The 21,246-nt window shown below is 37.8% G+C and overlaps 3 protein-coding genes across 5 annotated transcripts; 1 reads left to right on the top strand and 2 right to left on the bottom strand.

Annotated features, from left to right (window-relative positions):
- Positions 1 to 859: 859 nt before the first annotated feature.
- Positions 860 to 18,757, bottom strand: LOC139770386 (uncharacterized). The gene is made up of 10 exons (XM_071702287.1): positions 18,253 to 18,757; positions 18,040 to 18,136; positions 16,908 to 17,818; positions 16,623 to 16,774; positions 16,136 to 16,551; positions 15,872 to 16,038; positions 4,038 to 4,186; positions 3,540 to 3,591; positions 3,303 to 3,441; positions 860 to 3,114 (listed from the first exon to the last, which is right to left on the bottom strand). The coding sequence occupies exons 2-10, from the start codon at positions 18,125 to 18,127 to the stop codon at positions 2,213 to 2,215; spliced, it is 2,976 nt and encodes a 991-aa protein (XP_071558388.1). The 5' UTR covers positions 18,128 to 18,136; positions 18,253 to 18,757; the 3' UTR covers positions 860 to 2,212.
- Positions 4,866 to 16,621, top strand: LOC139770390 (uncharacterized). Of its 2 annotated transcripts, none has more exons than XM_071702295.1 (5): positions 4,866 to 5,807; positions 13,518 to 13,773; positions 13,975 to 14,205; positions 14,432 to 14,577; positions 14,791 to 16,621. In XM_071702295.1, exons 1-5 carry the CDS (start codon positions 5,802 to 5,804, stop codon positions 15,088 to 15,090), a joined length of 939 nt encoding a protein of 312 aa, XP_071558396.1. In that variant the 5' UTR covers positions 4,866 to 5,801; the 3' UTR covers positions 15,091 to 16,621. The 2 variants fall into 2 exon arrangements, with proteins under 2 accessions (XP_071558396.1, XP_071558395.1); XM_071702294.1 differs by lacking the exon at positions 4,866 to 5,807 and adding an exon at positions 12,355 to 13,262.
- Positions 18,758 to 18,875: 118 nt separating the features above from the next.
- Positions 18,876 to 21,151, bottom strand: Xit (ALG6/ALG8 family glucosyltransferase xit). Of its 2 annotated transcripts, XM_071702293.1 has the most exons (8): positions 20,997 to 21,053; positions 20,824 to 20,892; positions 20,620 to 20,725; positions 20,333 to 20,501; positions 20,066 to 20,275; positions 19,759 to 19,998; positions 19,486 to 19,631; positions 18,876 to 19,394 (listed from the first exon to the last, which is right to left on the bottom strand). In XM_071702293.1, the coding sequence occupies exons 3-8, from the start codon at positions 20,721 to 20,723 to the stop codon at positions 18,950 to 18,952; spliced, it is 1,314 nt and encodes a 437-aa protein (XP_071558394.1). In that variant the 5' UTR covers positions 20,724 to 20,725; positions 20,824 to 20,892; positions 20,997 to 21,053; the 3' UTR covers positions 18,876 to 18,949. The 2 variants fall into 2 exon arrangements, with proteins under 2 accessions (XP_071558394.1, XP_071558393.1); XM_071702292.1 differs by having other exon boundaries at positions 20,620 to 20,892; positions 20,997 to 21,151.
- Between the last annotated feature and the right edge of the window lie 95 nt (positions 21,152 to 21,246).

The following is a 21,246-nucleotide window of genomic DNA, read 5'->3' as shown; positions in this document are numbered from 1 at the left end:
TCAAAATTAAAATAGTAAAAAAAATATAACTGTTCGAGCGCGCGCGCAGTTGCATAATGATTACCATGTTGAATCTGTATATCTCTCCGTTCGTTTTTGAATCATCAAACGTTCTCGTTTATTTGCGATTTAATAATCGAGACGCAATTATCTCGTTGGTATTTATAACGCGTCGTCACGTCCTCCGATAACGTTTTTCAGGCAAATCGCAACGACTGCATCGCGAGCCTCGGGGCGACCCACCGTATACCGCGCCGCGGAGCAATCACGCAAATTAGCGTATAATTCACATATAAAATTTTCTTTCTTCCTCTCTCCCGAGCGTTACGCACGGTCCCCTCGTGCCCGTCCGCAGCCCTTCTCGCAGCTTTCTGCAGATCTTAACGGCACGGATCTCGTAACGTGACTCGATAATTACCGCAATCACGGGGAGAGCGCCCTTTCGTTATTCCGGCCATATGCCGCGGTCGACCGGTACACCCCGGAGGTACGAAAGGGCCCCCCGAACTACCGACTGTAAAACTTCCTCCCCGAATGGCGTTACCTCTTCTTTTTCCCCTCGTCGGTTCGCCCCGCGAGCGGAATCGCGAGGGAATCTTCCCCGAGGTGCCCCCAAAAACGGATCTTTCTCCGCGGCGCGGCGCCTGTCCGATTCCGCACTTGTCAATTGGAGCCTTCGAACCGTCTCACGAGAAAAAAAAGGATTGTGCTCCGGCAAACATCGGCACGGCTGCAGATTACCCCCGAAATCGGTCTGCTATTTACGACAGTATCCTCTCGTCTGTCTAAAACGAGTTCCTGCCGTTCCTGGGTACAAGGTGAGTGAACCCGCTTCATTGCGCGGTGGTAAAAAGGGGAATTTGTTTTGGTTGATATAAAATATATTTTATTTAGCAAACATTAACTCGCGCAACAAAGCTCTTGTAAAAAAATAAGTATGCACGAAACGTGTCACTTTGATAACATTTCCAATCGACAGGCAGTACAAGTTTACAGGCATTCAAAGTTTACGAGCTTATTAAATACGGAACTTTTGCGGTTTTTGACTGTGTTGCAATTTTCGAGCAAAATAGAATGTTATGAATATTTTACTACTAGTTTAATTGGATAATCCAAGTGGATAGTCACTTCAGACGAATGTACAAACGTTTTTGAAAACTTAACAAACAGAATTTGGTCTAAAATAGTTATACGTTATTGACTAAATTTGAAAAGAAACGGATCAGTGTTTTTTAGCTATACTTAATTCTTGTATCTTTTTAGAATTTTTCGCTTTTGTAAGTTTTATAACATAGTTAATTACAAGAATATATATCTCATATCAAATCAAATTAAAGGCACTTAAGTTTTACATTCAGTAAATAACTGGTAAATCTATGTAACTATTTGGCAGTTATTGCGCAATTTGATTAAGATTACTATTTTTGCGAGTGAGACGATCTCGATAAAATATAATGCATGGAACATAATGAAGGCAAGTAGCGAAATCGGTCCTTACCTTCTTAACACTAGTTTACGAATACATTTTGACAATTTTCAGACTTACGATGGTCGATTCCTAAAAAAATTAAATTTTGTCAGTTGAAAGCATTTCGTTTAATTAATTGGATAGTCATATATGGGTAAAATCTTAAATATCTATATATGTATAATGCTTAAAGCGTTCTTAGAATATGATGTAAGATCGTTATTTCAAAATAACGACGTCTGTTTTTATATATAAACATATCTTATTTTACGAAATGTGATATTCGAATTACGAGACGTAATAAAAACTATTCGTTAAAGCTGTACATGTAAAGAAGTATTAATTAACACATAAATTTTATATCATTAATAAATCAATAATCGATTAAATATAGATGCCTTTCTAAATAGAGTGACAAATGGATATATTTACGCGAACAGAAAAACGTAAAAAAGGTGCTTTCCCCTTTTTTATGTCCTGCGCTATTCTTAATTGGGTTATTATACGCTTGTAATAGTCTCTGCCTGCAACTATTTATTTATCTAGTTATCCATCATTTCCGCTTTATTTTTTCCGAATCAATCGTTTGTTTTTTCTACATGCCGCCGGTCATCAACAATTATTGTATCTGCTCTCAAAGTCTCTTTTTCGCTACTTATTCATTGCGAAAGTTTTACGATTTATCATTCGATTCTAACTTTTGATTCGTGTTATTCGTATAATTATTTTCAACGAATTTAATCATCATTTGTCTGAATCGACCATCTTTTCGCTGTTCAATGGTTCCTCTTTCTCCTTATCCAGACCGACGAATTTGGTTAACATATTCTGTCGAGATCTTTCCGGAAATTGTTCCCCCCTTCCTACGGAGATTAAAGTCGCCCGTTTAGGAGGTCTTTGTAGCGGGGGTAATTTCGGTGGGACGGAAATCTGATCGGATTTTGATGCCAACTGTTTCTTGGTCTCCTCTTGCTCGGGTTTCGCTGTCGATTGTTTCTGAGTCTCCTCTTGGTCGAGTTTCGATGTCGACTGTTTCTTCGTCTCTTCCTGGTCAGATTTTGCCAGTTGTTTCTTCATCTCCTCCTGTGTAATTTTTTTAGTGAATTGAGTAATAAGTGGTACGTGTTTCTTCTCTTTTTCTTTATCTCTTTCTTCTTTCTCAGTTTTATCGGCAATTTGAGTGTCGTCTTTCCGATTTGGCGTCAAAATATATTTCCAACGATTTGGCAACGATAGCTCAACATCGGGAAGATACTGTTTCCGGATGTTCTCTGGGACATACCAGCAGGATTTGAGATGCATTGGTCCCTCTTCGGGACATGCTATCCTATCAGCGATTTCATTAATTTTCGACAATACGCTAACTTTCGATAAATGGCTTTCGCCCTTTTTGCTCCAGAATGTCATAAACTCCCTCATAAGACTATATCTACCGTGTCTGTTCCCGTGCACCAATCGAATCAGATCGGGCAAAGCTTCATCGGGAAACTTGGTCTTCTTTGCTCCTCTCACAGATTGATGGGTAGGAGTCTTGCATTCTGCGTTAGTCGAAATATCTTCTTCCGGTGATGCCGACGGAAATATTATCGGTATGTTGTTGACCCAAGCTTGCCGTGCCGACAAAAATTCTTTGACCTTTGGGGGGACTGAAACAAGTTTGAATATGTGATCATAAGTATAGATAACAATAGAATAATATTTAATAATTTATAATATATATATATATATATGTATATAACATTGTATAATTATATAATTATATATATGTATAACAGATATATATGTCTATAGTATAAAATAAATAAATAAATGTCTGTAAATAAAATATACTCACTAGATTCCGGAAATGAATTTTCGGGTCCTTGCCAGATACATCCGATTATTTTCGGTTTAAGTTTGTACATCTTTGCGTTTCTTTCGGCTTCGAATTGCTCTCCCAATAACTTCAATTTCATCTTTTGTGTTTGTGGTGACTGTAACAGAAACATGTGCTTTCCACTGATCTGTATTTCAAAATAAAGATTTTATACGTAATAACTTTTCTTAACATCCATCGTTATAATCTACTTACCATATCCTCGATCTCCTCCTCGTCAGCCCGCGCTTCTTCATCGGACAAATACCTAAATTGCAAACGTTTTCTCATTTAATTTTTGAAAGATTCACACAGACGCGCAAAAACCAAAAGATACAAACATTAAGAATTTATTTATGTAATTTTAAAATTGCACTTAAGATGCGCAGTGGACCAAAAGTGATGAACTTAAACATTCTGTTTCAGATTTAATTTTCTAGTAGCGAAATGAGTTCTTATAGACTCTTTCTAAAAGTGTAATTTCCATTTCTATAAAAGAATTCTTTTGTTAAAGATTAATTTTAATAAACAATAATATATACAAATTAATACTGTATTTTGTTATTTAGGCTATTTAAAAAATTGTTTGTAATACATAAAAAAATATCTTTTCAATATACATTTCGAAATATATCTCGTTTGTGCATTTCATATAAATGCATAACTTCATATAAATGCATAATTTCAATATAATTTTTAACCGATTCCACTTACCCATGAGGGACCATGAACTCATTGTCGACATCATATTCGTCGTCTTCCGGATTTTCTTCGTCCTTCTCGTCATCCGATCCTTTGAGAGACTCACCAGGTTCTTCCTCCTCCCATTCGTCATCGGAATCAATTTCATAATCGAACCATTTCTGAAATTAAAACATATGTGTAGACATTTAAACAGAAGAGAGACCATATTTTTTTCATATCATTAATTCCTATGAATACAAAGTTTTATTTAACGATTTTATTCTGCACTTTCGAATTACAGCAATGGAAATATTAACCGGCTCTTCTGGAGATATGATCATCAAGACAATACGATCTTGATTTGGTTCGATTATCGTCAAGACGCTCTTTTAACCAAGGAATTTGGTCCTTATAAATTGATGTAATCTTTGATACTTATAAAGCACCTCATTTAAATAATTAAATTTAACTGGTGAAGTTAATGTGATTTATTCACTTTCGAATTAATTATTTCTTATACAAACTACTTTTTGCCAATTATATCAAGAATGATCCTGCATTGCAGTGAGTATAGATAAAGATTCGCATATCGATCTCACAATTCGTGGTGTTTCTAAATGAATGACATTCGCATGAACGCTTTCGATTAATTTAGACAATTCGACGACCGTGTTCTCGTGCTATCGTAGTTTTTCATTGTCATTGTCTGATTTATCTCAATTTTGTGGTCACGACCGCGACGGAATCTCAATTCGTCACGAGCAGGACGTCGACGATATCAAACGACTTCCTCGACGAGCGATATCTCGGCTTTGCAATCATCTCCGACGAGCCGGACCGCACGCATTCCCCGATTCTCTTAGTAACGAAGCTGTAGTCAGCCGTTGAACGTCCTATCAAAAATGTAGATTCAAGTCCGTCAACGTTCGTTTTTTCCGCGACGGCCTCGGTGTTAATAAATGCTGCCCGATTGTTTTCGCGTAGCCACCGATACGAGAGAGAAGATATATCCTCGTCGCGCGAAAATATCGTAATGCTCTTCCCAGTCGAAGTATTGGTCACTGGACGAGTGTGACGTGATTATATCATCGCGAGAAGTATGAAGATGTTCCGCGGTGTTACATCGGCATATTTTTGCGCCCAGTGAACGGGAATATACCGAACAATATACCGCCCGTTATTCGCGTGCAACTTGGTAGCTTGTTAAGTAGCTATTTTCACCTGCGCGTTCGTGACAGCATCCTGGAGTAGCTATTTTTACGACACTTTTTTACTTTTATTTGCGTTGTACGCGGCGTTTCGGATTAACGGAACGAATCAAATGCGCATTTGAATTAATTATCGCTATTGCGTAGCGCTTATCATAGTTTCTTTTCAAGCGACAATAGTCGTGGCGTGTCCAACACAAAGCGCGATAATTCCCGGGATATAATTGAAATCAATTAGTTCGAAACGGTAATAAAACGCATCGCGATAGTGCGCTATCCCTCGCCGAAAAGTCGATAAATTTTCCCTCTCCCTCTCTCCAATCCTCTTTTCTCTTTGCGCCGCGGCGCGAGATATTCTTTGTTCGATAAATCAACGTCGATTTCATCCCTACGTGAGCATCAATTACAAGACTCTTCTCGAGACATTAATTTATTATCGGAGAGAAACGTAATCTCACGGGCGATTGATACACTCGTCGCTGAGGCGAGTAACACAAAAACAATCGTCGGTTCATCGCTAATAAACAAAAGAGGGGAAAAAAGAAGAAGAGAAGGAGAAAGAGTTCAAGCAGCTTTTGGCAGCAGTATGAAGGTATGTATGACGTCTCGCGAAGGGTACAATTTATTATCAAGAATAAGGTGTCCCAGATCCCAAAACATATTTCTTTCCAATCGCGGATTTCTTTATCATTTTCAAACCGATGCATCGAAGTACTTTTTAATTACGCACACACCGAAAACAATTTTTAATTACAAGCAATTTAAAACAACGCAACTTCAAATGTACTTTAACAAAATTGATTGAGACGGAATTTTATATATATATATATATATATTGAAATGTCATTAAAAATTAACGAAAAAATCCGCAATTGAAAGAAATAGAATTAACCTGTATGTGAACTGCAAAACGCGTCGAGAATCTTTCGGATGTAATCAGAATAATTGTGACTATCACGAGCATCATGGTACTTTCCAAATTTGTGTGGAAATTCAAAATTATTGTTATTTAATGACTGGGTCATTCATATTTTTAACTGATTTTACAATTTACAATCAGCATTTGTTTTTACCACTGAAATTCATTCGGTGTCACAGTCATTCTGATTAGAGGCGTGAAGAATTGAGAACAGATCTCCTGCACCGAAGGCACCCTCCGCGCATACATGCGCATGCACGCACGCACACACGCACACACGCACCGAACGAAAGGATGCAACACGCCCAAGAAGAAAAGCGCAGTTATCGGCCCGAGGGTGCGATGGATGCGCCCGACGTTGCGCCGCTACATGCCGCGAAGCGTCGTACATTATTTACAGCGTGTTGTCGCCCGGCGGGCCATCTGTAATGGCTGTTTTATGCCCCATTAAGATTACGACCGGTGCTCCTCGTCGTGGATTCACCGTAGATTAGGCGGCCCGGCAATCGAACTGATTTATTCCCCGAATATTTCGGGGAATATCGATAGACTTCCTGCACTTCGTTACCGAGTTAGCGTGACGATGGCGTCCGCTCCGCATTGGAAATTGGAGACCGTTGCTTCACGTGAACTGTCATCACCGTAGAACGATGATCGGCTCTATAATTTCAAATTAACCTAACCGCAAGATTCCGACATGTCGCCCACTTATACTGTTAAATATTAAAGGATGCAATTTAAACCGATACCTTAAGTTAAATAACATTTTGTTATTTTTAACTACCGTGTGTGTAGAAATTTATTTACTTTAACACAAAACAGTATTATTTTAGCTCCCTTGGTTTAATTAAATTAACATTGTTTTAGTTAAATTAACGACATACTGAATAGGAGCAGTGGCGACCTATAAGGATGGTTAAAAATAACTCAAACTGAGTATAATTCGACACTACAAATTTAACATTGTAGGAGCTTGTAAAATTGCGATTCGATGGGCTAAACGTTATAAAAAAAGAAATGTTTAAGAGGAGGCATTGATATCACTTTAAAAGAATTAATTTATGTAGTTCTTAAAAAATTTACTCCCGCGCGTAAAACTATTCGTTAAACTGATGTTAAATAGTTGGAGCTACCAATCACGTTTCCTGTAAAATGTAACGATCCACTTAATAAGCGCGATCGAGTTTTTAATTTCCCAAATGAGATGGCACGCGCACAGCAGCGTTTCGTACTGCTCATAGTGACGCAGGATCGAAAATGCGTCTCTCGCAAGATAAACGCGCGTGTTATCGCCGAACGCATAAATTTCACGCGAAACGGACTATTGCCAATCATCAGCTGATACGTTAATTACAGTATTCACGTTAAGAAGCGTATGATGTCACTTTTGAAAGTGTACATTCGTGCCATCTGCAATATAAGACAGATAACGCGAATCCTTTCTCATGCATGAAATGTTTCATATATGTTTGACAAAAGTAGAGTCCGCTTAAATTCAGTGAATCTTAACAAAAAGATTTAACAAACTTAAGAAAAAATAATACGTTCGAACGCAATTTTCGAATTCCCAACTCGTACGGAGGAGCATTTGTACCCCCCCCCCCTCTCCAACTCCAAATGTTCACAAAAAGTACCGCTAAAAAGATATTTTAAGTTAGTTTCGATTCAACCTTCAGAGGGAATCAAATCGAGCCGGCTGACAAGAACCTGCGATGCGATATACGGGCAGCCGATGAAAATTGATACCTGATATATGGCGCACCGGTACTGAAAGGGTTAAAGCTGCGCACGTGAGTTGCGAAAGCGCGATGTTCGCGGAATATTACGTAGCGTATACGAACGTCAGTGTGAGATATCGTTCCTCTGAACGCAATAAAACACGAAATCAATCCGATATCCGTGCGTGCCAGCGGATTAGATGTCGATATAACTATGGGTATCTCTATCTCTTCAGTTTCTTTCTTTTTTTGTTAAAATCTTTAATTAACCGTGTTTTGTTATATACTTTCTATATATTGTTACGTTATTTATTATCATTTATATCATTATTCTGTATGTTCTTATGTTATTACTCCATATCATAGACATAGACATATAATGTATCTATTTTATTATTTTACTTGAGACCCGATATCTTTCAAAACTCGATTATTGCACATGCTTCTAAAAGCCAAAGCAAGATATTTGAAAAGAAATTAGAGCTTTTAAGAAATATTTTAATTTCAGGCGCACTTTATCTGTTAGATGTTTTCTTTGGCTCTCTCACGTGGTTTGGACTGCCGTAAAGATACTTAAAAATTACGTATAACATAATAACGTAACTTTAAACTAGAGAGCTCCCCTCTCAGAGGAGAATAATTTTATTTTCCTCTTGAGCCTTTTTTCCTTTTTCTCCCCGGTTTCATTCTCGAAACGAACGCGAGTGCAACGGATCCGAGCACTCGCGAAGATATATCGGATCGCTCGCGCTCGCCAGATAATAAAATAAATCCGCCAGATAAACGTGCCGCCGATGGATCACCGTGTCGTCACTGAGTCGTGGTCTGTTTTTCATAACGCACCACGTAAACCGTGATAACTATACCTTTTAGCGCCGCTCGCCTAATCTAAAAACCGAATATCTACGCCAACAGGCGCCGAATTCTCGTGGAAATAAAAAAAAGCGACAAAAATTACAATTACAAATTACTCGTCTCATATACACAATACATAACATTGTATAAAAAAACACAAACGTTTTTATTTCTACGTATTTAACGCTTGTAGCGGTTAATGCAATTATCTTGTAAAACAGAATCATGGTTGCTTCTTAGAATCACAGTTTTGAAAAATTATTACTGACATCGCTGATCGTATAATCTCAAGATTGACGTAAGGATAGCGTAGGAGCGTTTATCATCTCTTCAGAATGTAGAAGACGCCGCAACACGTGAGAATGTTTAATCCCGAAGACCGTTTACTTACGTATTTAATATTTCAGGCAGGGTGTCTTACATGCCATTGGCTCTTTGAGAGCGTCGGCTATATCCAAGGATATAGAGACTGCGAGATAATATATGTACCTCTGGCACAAATGACCTGAATTTGATCCGACTTATAGTAATAGGCCGTGTTAATAGAGTGGTACTAGCGACTGAATTATATCTTACGTCGTTTTTGTTTAAATTCCTACTTTTATCAATTTTTATGGAGTATTATACTAGAGTATTGTACAGAACACAGGAATTCATAATTTTATTTTTTTTTTAGTTCCTTCACAATCGCGTCAAGATCAATCCGGGACGAATTGAAAGAGTACCAAGAGATAAACGGAGTCTCTGCAGAATCTTATAGTCTGATGTCGGATTAATCTCACCTTATGTCGTGTTGTTTTCCGATCAACCGCGGTTTCAAGCCCGAATCATCAAATACATTGCAACGTTGTATATCTAAGGTCAACCTCGCACCGATAAACGAGCGATTGAACTCCTAATGGCGATCGGTCTCGGGTGAGACACCTTTATCGGGCCCCGTGTCGCATTCTAGCTTAAACACAACGCGCTGTGTGCGAAATGATCACTCGCGCTTTGCTCTTTATTTCTTCTTTTTCTCGACGGTAATGTAGTTCGGGAAGATTCCACCCGAATCAACAGCTCGCGGCCGATATTACCGAAACATTTTCGCAATCGGAAAACAACTGATATAAATTTAGACATTTTATCACCGTGATGATACTTTTCATCAATAATAATCAATGGTTTCTGAATTGTATGATTTTTTTTATATGTAAAAAACCAATACAAACGTTCTCACAAAAGAACGAAAATATTTTAATTCTATATGTGATCGCTGGAAAACATTCTACAAAAAACTATAAAAAGATTTATATTTCTTATTAACATAGATTTCTATGCGAGAAAAAATTCGTATCTTGAATATTTTCGAATAGGGTAAACTCAGGTAAGAGGGCCAACCCATGTTCTCTCAATCTAGCTCGCCATGATCGAATAAACATGGTTTGGCCGTCTTTCCTCTATGCCATCTTACCCAAGTTTGCCCTATGAGATATCTTGGTAATGTTTGGAAAGGATAATGTCTCACAAGAGAACATTTGGAACGATTTTAAAGGGTTTTAGATATGCACAACATATCGTACAATAGCAAAAATAACAAACACGCGTATTTTTTATCGGCTTCGAAGCATGTTTAGGGATTAAAATAACCCCTCAAAAGAAATTCCATATATATTTGATTATGAGTGAATATCTCTGAGACCGTGAGGTATATAAAAAAATGTTTTAGACAAAAGGGTTACGGGGTATTAAGTAACCTCTGTAATCGTAAATTTAGATTTTTTTAAATATCAATTTTTTAACATAACTCCACCCTTCAATGTTATTTTTGCAAAAGTATAATATTAAAAAATCTAAATATATGATTACAGAGATCACTTAATATCGTAACCTTTTTGTCTAAACATTTTTTCATATACCTCATGATGTATGAAAGATATTCACTCGTAATCAAATATGGGGAATTTCTTTCGAGGGGTTGTTTCAACCCCTAAACATGCTTTAATAAAAAAAACCGTATCGGTTATTTTTCGCTACTCTACGACATATTTTCCAGTCATATTTGTGCGCATATCTAAACTCCCGCCAGTAACATATGTTTTATAAATGTATGCAACAATGTAAAGACAATATAAATATGTACATAAAAGGATATGTTCTAATTTTATACGTAATTGCTTGAAAAAATTCTAAAATTTTGGAAAAAATTTCTATTTCTTAACCTTTTGCGATTCAAACTATTGTAAATAAACGAAGATCAAGCATTTCGTTCTTAACTTCATTTAACCGGTTGATCTAACATAAGCCACAGAACTTTTATTACTTGGAAGAATTTAGAGATCCGAAAAATAAGGTTTGTCAATTATTATCGCATACAAATTCGAATTTTTGAAGAATTATGTGATAGGCTATTACAACGTATTATACCAAGTAGAACCTGACATGAAACTGCAAAATATTAACATTGGTTTCTATGCGAGAGACAATTCGAATTTTGGCGAGTACGAGATGTCTGAAAAGTTTTCGGGGAAGACAATTTCATATTACGTTAGCCAACAGCAGTCCAATTAAAATCTTGTTAATTCAATAACAGTATTAATGAAACAAAAACGTCATATTCTTGTTTTAATAAAATGTTACGTTTTATCAATACTGTTACTGAATTAATAAGATTATTTTCAATTAGACTGCTGTAAGCTAATGCTGTTAATACATTATTTTTCCCGTGTATATCTATGTATTTTAAACTTTCGCAAGTGTACGCATGTGTTCTATAACGCAAATGCAACAATGCACATTTAAAAATCCATACGTAATACCGTCCTAAATATTTTTGCGGATTTTTATAGCAATAATTTGTCATCTAGCAGAGCCATCATCCAATTGTTGAAAATTCCCTTAACGTTCCCACAGAGTCACGATATTTCGAGATACTTCCATGCGTGTGTATGTACGACCGATCGGAACGGGCCCAGCAGCCTGCTCTCCTCGGATTACATCATGAATTGAAATCGTCAATATATCTGGCAGCCACGTGCACGACAGCGCGACGGCATCCTCGAGACATCCCCGAAGACGAGGAGAGAGGGTTGGGAGACTCTCTCTCTCTCTCTTTTCCTCTTTCCCGAATCCGTGCGGCGGCGCGACGCGATTCGTTCGGCGAAATCGGCGCTGATAGCCAGCATCCGAGCATCGCGATCATCCGGCGCGCTGTCCGATTAATTTGTATCTCGGGGGACCGTATAAATAAACGGGCTAACTGTCCGATCGCTAGGGATGGGATCAAGTTCGATTGCGTGTATCGATCGCAAGCCAACTTTAACAGTCGAGTTTCGTTTCGTGAGACTCGAGTGATGATAGTAAAAACGATCGCCCAGTTTATTGTAAAAAGAATCGTTTTCCTAACTCCAAACCAAGTAGGTGCGACAAGTTTGAAAGCTTATATTTCAACGAGAGGAATCGAATTGAGTAGTGCTCGAAATCCCAGAATTTGACACCGACTTTCTTTTTCTATACAAAAATCACAAGGCTAAATGATCAATTTTCTAAATACTGGTTATTTAGGAATTTAGGTATAACGTAGAATTGTCACGAAAAACTTGAAATCGAAGTAATCCGATCCACACTTGTTATTGTGTCTGACCCTTTCGAAACATTTTTGTTTTCTGAGACCACATTGGTCTTCTTATCTTTCTCTATTTTGATATTCGACTATTTCAACCTTGAAAACTTTCAAAGAAAATTGATGTCTCCTTGTTCTTAAGCCTCGGGAGAATTTTCCCAAATGGACGTAAAGAAAATTCGCGGCTATCGCAAGATATTTAATTTCATCCCTAACGCGAGCCGGGAGAGGATAAAACCAACAACGGATCTCCGGTGAGGATGGTGGTGTCGGCGTTCTGGGACGTACCGGCGACGTGCGCGATCGCGAGGTCCCTGGGGAGCGCGGCGACGGCGCCGGGTGGCACAGGCTAGCTTATCTCAAGGGAGCCGTGTGCCACACGCACTCTCGTCACACGCTCTCGTCGACGTCTTCCCGCTTGGAGAATTCGACCACCAGTTGCAGTCTCGACACGACTACCGATCGGTCGCGACGAGCGGATCTGCATTTCCGATTTCGTTCGGACGCGCGCGAGATTTCGAAGTTGTACTCGCCACGACGTTCTGTCGCCGGCTTTTATCGCAGATCCGCATTTTAGAGATCCTCCAAATCTCTCGATCGCCCGTAAAAAGAAGACTCTGCGACATCGATATCGGTTCTCCATTATAAAGACACATTTTACAAGATTGGGATTATGATCTGATACAAGTGATTCTTAGTCCGATTTATCGTGTAAACATACCGCGAGCAGTCGCCAAAATTTGTCTTTGTTAGCTCCATGCGAAGTCATGATCAGTAAACAGATTCTCATGTCGAAACACGGCTGAGATCTTGGGAGCAATTAGGTAAACGTCAGATGGTCATTATTCTGAAAGTTTTGGTCATCATTCCGTATGAAAAACGCATTTTCCGAGATCGACTCCAACTCTAGTTTAATCTCTCGGCATCATGATCGAGGAAGCTATGACATTCGATGTGAGTACACGACGCAGCGCAATGTCGTATTAAATTGCGTATCTACTTTGCGTTCGGCAATATATCCATGCTTAACTGCACATATATCTATTTCTTGCGTCACATAAAAATTAAATTCCGTACAATCATCTGTTTAATGGAATTATTGGTTCTATCAGAACTGTCATTAACACGAGAGTTAAGTGTTTGATTCATCGTCGATATTAAGTTCAACCTTGAAGCAGTTTAAAAACACCTATTTATTTCCGTCTACAGATGACGGACGAACTACTGTTTTCCGCTCTTGGCCTGACGACGGACACCAGCATCGAGAGACAGCTATTTTCCCCGACCAGGACGAATTTACCTAGCGATTACGAGGTCTCGTGCGCGACTCCGCTTAGCGATGATTTTGGGATACTCGACAGCCAGTTAAACATGACAAATCCGACAGATTGCTACACCGACTTAACTTGTTCTCCGCAATCGTCTTGGAACGACTGGTCGATCACCAATACGCCCACATCTTCAGGTACTCCTTTTTTCATACACAAATATACGATAATTTAGATTTATATATATATACGATAATTCAACTAAATTCAAGACAATACAGTATTATTCCCGTTCATCGCGAGAGGATTTGCTCAGATTTTCATTAGGAAAAAAGTTGGACTTTACGCGGTCAGAAGCGCGTTATCTTCTTATTCAAGACTTCTCTTAATAATCACAGGTTATTTGAGCGAACTGGGCGAATTGGATTCGGAGCTGGATTGGTGTCTGGAGAAGAGCTGGGACTCCGGTCTACCGGAAAGAACGCCACTGTGCACCGCAGGGTGCGAAGGATTTCTGCATTTGCCGCCCCAGCCGAATCCGCAACAGATGCCACAATATGAGGAACCATTGCTAGTACTCGGCATCGATTTACGAGCGTTGGAAAACACATTAGGAACAAATACGATAGGTACAGGGTGTACATTCTACTACGAGAAGATCGGAGAATAGCATCGAAGTATTTAATCGGAGTATTAAAGCAACGGGGATTTCTTTTTCAATTGTGATACAAAGAAATATCTATTCGTTCTTCGATCGCGTATGTTACTTGAGAATAAGATACTGTGTCGTTTAAAATGTGCATCGTTATTTCAACGATCATATGTCAAGATGATTAACATGCGTCTCAATTACAGATTATAACAACAACCAGTTAGACGACAGTCTCTTAATTTCATCAGCAGCTACTGCCGCTTTAGCAACCCACGATTACACCAATCGTAGCTTAGCAAATGCGTCCGAAGACCGATGCTTCCCATGTACCTACCAAGGGTGCTTAAAAGTAATAAAAATAATCTTGATACGAGATTTATTTATTATATTATCAACTATTTTATCGGCTATTTTACTAAATATTCTAGCACGTAGCTCTTTAGGAAATAAAAATAATCAAGTTTTTCATGGAAGATTAATGATATGATCAATTTTAGATTGGCTCTAGAATTTAAAGATTGAGTCCTAGTTAAAATATAATATCTTTTTCTTTTCGTTTTAGGTATACGCCAAGGCGTCTCATTTAAAGGCTCATTTACGACGACACACCGGCGAGAAACCGTTCGCGTGCACTTGGGCCGGTTGCGTATGGCGTTTCAGTCGATCGGACGAGCTGGCGAGGCACCGACGATCGCACTCGGGCATTAAACCGTACCCGTGCGAGATGTGCTCGAAAAGATTCGCGCGTAGCGATCATTTAGCCAAGCATCGTAAGGTGCACCGGAAAAATGCCTACCCGTTGTTCCATGGAGCTAGAGGACTACGTGGCAGCAAGATAAATGTTTTACCATCGGAAATCTAAGACACCTGCGCTTGCCTCTCGTGTCTTTTCGAATTTCCTCCTAATTAATGAACCAAAGTTTATCACTAAGAACATGAAACAATGCTACAGCATAGTTTCTATATAAATTAATAAATAAAGTACTTAAACTGATTCTATATATATAAATGTAAGAAGGTATGACTTGTGCCAAATTAATGATATTATGTAGATATAGATTAGTGGTTCTTAATATTTTCGGCGGCTAACCCTCATTGGATTCTTAAAATATTCTTAATACACTTACTTGCATTCCTCTATCTTTCAAAAACCGCTAGTATTAACTCTAATGAAATAGTGTCATAAATATTGTGTTAAAATCGAAAAATTTATAATATATACATTTTGTAATGTATGCTGGAAAATTGTTTCGATTGCAAAAAAAAAAAACAGAAGCGTGATAAATGGAAGGGTTACATTAAATTTAATGAGAGATATTCAACCTAGTATTAGTAACAAGTCCCTATTGGCAGTTAACGTTAAAAAAGTGCAATAAAAAAGTAATAAAATTCTAAGCGTTATATAAAATAATGAAAAAATTACTATAAATGCATTATTATGTATCTTATTTTTCGTAAAAGCCCTTCAATTCAAAATATCTTTTGTAAAAATTAACAGTTTTACATGATCGTAATTATCAAAGCCAGATATTTGTGCACAAATAGTAGCTGTTTTAATAAACATTATTCAATAATTAACGTCTCGAAATAACCCTTGAGAAACATTTGTAAAAATCATCTTATTAATTAATATTAATTCTTACCTTGTCTCTCACAAACGGCCGCCGGGAATTTAGAACGTTACTTCGTTTCCGCCACGTGCCCCAGTACGGAGGACGGCGATTTTCGTTGAATTGCAATAATTTCGGTCGGTGCTTCTCCAAGTTATGCGTGTCCGTTATTATGTTAGAACTGCCGACGTTGTCTTCGTCTGTACAAACAATCAATTATATTCATTAAAATATTTAACAAATAATACCAAAAGATTTGTAATATAAACGCAGTTTTATTACAAACGTGTTTTTTACCTAGTAGAATGATATCATCGTCCTCCTTTGCTTCGAGCGGCCATGTTTTGGAGGAAGTTCTCGGCACGATTCTTCTTCTTTTAATATCTTCAAGATACAATTCGGTTTTATCCAAATCTACGTTGCACTTGTTATCTAACAATAATTTCTCGTGTTCATTCAACTTTCTTCGACAAATCGGCGCGATTTTCATGTCAGCCTTTACTTCAAAAGGCATAAAATTTTTCACTTTAACTACATTCTCTTCGTCCGTCGATTTAACCTCCTGCTTTTTGGGAACGAAAAAGCTAGCAAAATTTGAGGCAGCTTTCTGCTTCTTGCGTTCGGCTTCCAGTCGTTCCTCTTCTTTCTTTCTTTTCTCTTCTTCTCGCTTTTTCCGTTCTTCTTCTTTCGCTTCCTTTTCTTTTTGTTTTTGTCTAGAAATAAGTTATTTTTAGTATAAAAGTATACAACATAAAATGCATAATAAAATACAATAGTTCTTTACTCGATCTCCATTTGTTTCTTAAGTTCCTTTAATTCCTTTTCCTTTTTCTTCTGCTCTTTTTCTATTCTCTCTTTTTCTTCTTTTTCCTTCTGTTTCTCTTCTCTCTCCCTTCGCCGATTTGCTTTTTCTTCCTCCCGTTTTTTTTCTTTCTCCTGGCACATGAAAAATAAAATACAAGTAAAATGATGTATGTATATATACAATATAATCAAATTTCTAATTTAATACATTTTTCTTCATAAATAAATAAAAATAAAATTTAAATCTTCCATATACAATACATACCATTTTTAATCTTTGCTTCTCCTCCTTTCTTCTAACAATTTCCTTTCTCTTTTCTAACTGTTTCGGTGTTAATTTTTTATTCTTCATATCTTTATCAGTTTTTGGAGTAACAGGAGTTGTAGGTTTATCAGTTGTTTCTTTACTTGTACTCGATATTGATTTTTCCAACTCGCTTGAAGCCTCATTATCCGAAGACAAAATAGTAATATTACAGTCTGTTTCCTGAAGAGAAGAATCTGCATCCTTATTAGTGACACAATCATCTGTTTCGCTTAGTTGAGATGTATCTTGTAATTCAGATCGTATGACTGATGTGCCTGAACTTTCATTCAAACAGATTTCATTTTTTTCCTTATGTACAGATGTATCCTGACAGTCCTTATCATCTTGTAATTCAGATCGTATGACTGATGTGCCTGAACCTTCATTCAAACAGATTTCACTTTTTTCCTTATGTACAGATGTATCCTGACAGTCCTTATCATCATTAAATTCAGATAAATTATTGTCATGACTAACATTAGTTTCTTCAACCTCTTTGTCTGTCTTTTTGAGGAACTTAGTTAAGGCACCAAGGTTCTGTTGAGATCTATCCAGTTTCTTTTTTTTTCCTAGACTCCTCTTAGGCGTACTATCTCCTTTCTTGGTCTTTTGCTGATCGCTTTGCTCCAGGTCCTTTTTTTCATCATCGGATGTTATTATTTCAACGGTATCGTTGCTCCTATTCAACTTTCTTTCTTCTCCTTCCTTCTCATGTACACTCCTGACCAAGTTCTCTTTTGTTGCAAGTTTTACCACCTTAGGGCTCTTGGATCCTAAAGGTGACATTACCTTCCTCTTCTTCTTGTTAGGCACATTGTCTGTACTGCTTGGCGACTTGGAGGAACTTAACATTTGAAATGGCAGTTGTGCTGAAATAACGAGTAACTAATAAATATTCACACTATGATACAGTAATTAGGCCTGTTCTTTTTAGCCAAACTTCTTGCACGGTTCATCTTTTTCTTTTCACGAAAGAGAGAAAAAGAGGAAAGATGAACTGTGCAAGAAGTTCAGATAAATAGAACAGACCTCTCATATAAACGTAATGACTGCGTTCTACATTGTGTGCGATATAAGAAAATCAAAGTACCTTGTCTCATTTTCTTCTTTTTCACAGGCATGACCGCTTCTACAATCGCACAATCGTTGTCTTCCATCGAAACGTCCATACTTTTCATTTATTAAATCTGGAACATGATACAAACTCTGATGTTGTTTTTTTTGTTTTTATCAAAAATGTTGAAATTACAAAAACGAGGCTGCGCGCTCTCGCCGAATGACGATTAAACTGTCGTGAATTTACCTCGTTGTTTCCGAAGTGCCAGAAAGATTAGAGCATTCCTAACGAACGTTATTACGGACAATACGGACAGATCTGTCAGTGCGGTTTCGTCGCTATAACCTAAATGAGAACCGGAATAAACAATTCGCCGGGACAGTTTGGCCGATTGTGCGGAGAACGCGTCGTCACGCGAATTGCGAAGGCGTTCCGAAGAAGTTGCGAGCCGAGGGATGCGCAATTTTCACATTTAAACGAACATCACGTTAAATAACACACAAACCGCACATCGCCGATCTCCTAACGAAATCCGCGGGAAAACGCGTGATCGAACGAAGGGACAAGCGGAAAGCGGACAACTTCACGCCTTCACGCAATGCGTTCTCGATCATTCTCGGTCTGAAGTGCTGCTCGTGCAGGGGCACCAACATCGATTACACTCGCGCCAAAAATACAATTTTGACGTTGACAAAGAAAGTCACGTAGAAGAGATTATCTAATTCTTTCCTAAGTTTCTACTTTCTTAAATCTCTATAACGACATTAAATTGTATAATACATATTTTATAATCATCAGGCAAGTTATCACGCTGTTATATACATATATAACAGCGTGATTATCTATATACTAGACAATAAGGTAGGTGATTAGTTTTATACAATTTACAAAAGCTTTATTTTCCTCAGGAAGATATGTACAAGTCTTTAGCAATTTGTATTCCCTAAGATTGCTTATCCTTTAATTTTTGGCGACTCAGTTTGCCTCCCACTGTTCTATCATTGGTACGTGAGTGTCGTGAGTTCTCCCGCAGATACATATGATAGTACAATATCCAGCAATAAGTTATACCGATGGCACAATATACAGAGGTAAATGCTAATGGTAGGAATGGCAGTTTGTCGCCAAGTAACAATTTATGCAGCACCACTTCGTAGATTGTAACTAACGGTAGCGGTATTACGTACAGCCATTCGTATAATCGTAACAGAGGCCTGCCGTGCTGATTAGTCAGGATTAAAATCGACGAAAGCATGTATGTCAGCAACAATACTAATTTCAGTGAAGACAAATTATCGGGATACAGCAGAGGTAAAAGAGCAGTTTGTCCAGCAGTGCTTAAAATAATGAATATGCGTGCGTCTTCTGCATATATCGTCGCGAGGACGCTAAAAATTATTATAAAATCATATTACTTTTAAGCTCCAAATAAATACGTGTTTCGTAAGATAATAAAACGTTCGTGTATTTAGTGCTTACCACAAAGGGATAATCGCGGTTAGTATGGCTTTCTCGTGCACATGCCAGCCAAACATGAATGAACTTAAAGCACACAGTACGATGCACCTAACAAAATGCCTCGAGTTCATGTAGGACTTTTTACATAGCAGACACCATAATGCAGGCTAAAAAATATATTATATTAGTTATTTAATCCGTGTACACATATAAGGACTATAATAATATAAACGGTAAAATATATTTGATACAAAATATAATTAAGTCACTTATGTGTTACATGAATAGACTTACGAGCATTGTTACGAAAGTCAGAAGAAACGTAACGATAGGAGTTGGAGTGGGTAATATAAGGAAGTTTTGCTCTTGCACTAGGCCACCCGTCATTACTGCAGATTTAACATCTTTCAACCATCCTAAGCGTTTCCATATCACAGACAGCACTTTCTCTGCGCCGATATACAGAGCCCAACCATTTGAAGCCCAGTACGAATGTACCAGACCTCTTTTAAACGGAAATAAACGGGAAATTACCTAATAAAAAAAATGTTAAATTAAAAAGAAGAGAGAAAATGTAATTTGCAAGTTATATAAATATTACCTGCGATAATTGAGTTCTAAATGGGCCGAAGGATACTGCTAGAACGGTCAAAACGATAAGTCCAAGACTAAATAACCGTTTAAAGAACTTTTTACTGTCCCAACAATATGATTTTAATAGCCAGACAGTGTATGCTGGTGCCACATATACATATAGATGTTTCAAATTGAGTAAAATAGCAAACCACATAGCGCCTTGCAATACTGACACCTGAAAACAAGCCGTTTTTTACTACAAGTAAGTTTCAAAGTATATTACAGGACTTACCTGCTTGCCAATCTTTGAGACATTTGCCATTGAGAGCAACAGAATGCCAAGTAGAAAACCATTGTACTGGAAATGTATATGATCAACTATCAGCAGTCCTATGTTGCATAATGATAAAAATATAAAAACTATGTGGCTGTTTAAAGATTTGCAAAATGTCCTACCCATTCTATTAAAAAAAAAAAAAAACACTTAGATTTAGATTTCATATTGCATAAAATTCTCTAAAATGTATACTTTTTTTTCTACAAAGGTATGTGAATCATAAATTTTGTAGATATACTTACTCTCTTACTCCATAAGCAAGTATCAGATCAGCGAATATAACGGTGCCTCTCTGGAAATATACTGTGGCTGGCGAGGCATAATTCAAATTCTCCACTTTAAGCATCTCTGGATCAAAAAACGCAGCCGCTTGGCTAAGGCAGTACTCAAACCACGCAAACAGAGGTGGATAGTCAAGAGTCCAGGGAGATTGGGCGTTTACGTACCATTCTCTAACAGGTAAACTGTATGTGATGGCTAGCCAATTGCGGTGTACCTCAAAATCAGTGGAGCGACTGCAAAAAAGAAATCCAGAAAATAGATATAAATCTCCAATATAAGTAAACAATCTTGGCACAAACTTTGGCCAGCGAAGATACCATTCAGAGAGCTCGCTTACTAAGTAGGAATTAGGAGAATCTTAATACAGGTGACCAAAAGGAAAGTCTTCAACAGCATACTATCCGCTCTCCAAAGAACAGAGGCTGAAGAGGAGGATTTTCCATCCCGGTACACTTGAGTTTCTGTCAAAATGTCTTTCCCGTCAACGGACATGTTAATCCAACTTGCACCTTGCTATTTATTAATGTCAACTATATCTCGATAAGCTTCGACGCATTCCGCAATTACGATAGCGGCCTCGGGGAACA

The sequence above is a fragment of the Temnothorax nylanderi genome, unplaced genomic scaffold (assembly GCF_030848795.1).
Source record: "Temnothorax nylanderi isolate EJ_2023f unplaced genomic scaffold, tnyl_v1.0 TNYL_tig0029_pilon, whole genome shotgun sequence".
Classification (NCBI taxonomy): domain Eukaryota; kingdom Metazoa; phylum Arthropoda; class Insecta; order Hymenoptera; family Formicidae; genus Temnothorax; species Temnothorax nylanderi.
The sequence above is the reverse complement of the archived record's forward strand: the minus strand, read 5'-3'. Positions and strand labels throughout refer to the sequence as shown.

Coding starts and splice junctions, on each gene's coding strand:
- LOC139770386 (XM_071702287.1), bottom strand. CDS start 18,127: ATGAAAAGTATGGACGTTTCGATGGAAGACAACGATTGTGCGATTGTA. Junction 16,552..16,622: donor AAGAAACAAATGGAGATCGA/GTAAAGAACTAT, acceptor ACTTATTTCTAG/ACAAAAACAAAAAGAAAAGG. Junction 3,592..4,037: donor GAGTTCATGGTCCCTCATGG/GTAAGTGGAATC, acceptor TTTGCAATTTAG/GTATTTGTCCGATGAAGAAG.
- Xit (XM_071702292.1), bottom strand. CDS start 21,151: ATGTCCGTTGACGGGAAAGACATTTTGACAGAAACTCAAGTGTACCGG. Junction 19,999..20,065: donor TTAGAACTCAATTATCGCAG/GTAATATTTATA, acceptor TTTTTTTATTAG/GTAATTTCCCGTTTATTTCC. Junction 19,632..19,758: donor TGACTTTCGTAACAATGCTC/GTAAGTCTATTC, acceptor TATATTTTTTAG/CCTGCATTATGGTGTCTGCT.
- LOC139770390 (XM_071702294.1), top strand. CDS start 13,236: ATGATCGAGGAAGCTATGACATTCGAT. Junction 13,263..13,517: donor AGGAAGCTATGACATTCGAT/GTGAGTACACGA, acceptor TTCCGTCTACAG/ATGACGGACGAACTACTGTT. Junction 13,774..13,974: donor CAATACGCCCACATCTTCAG/GTACTCCTTTTT, acceptor TAATAATCACAG/GTTATTTGAGCGAACTGGGC.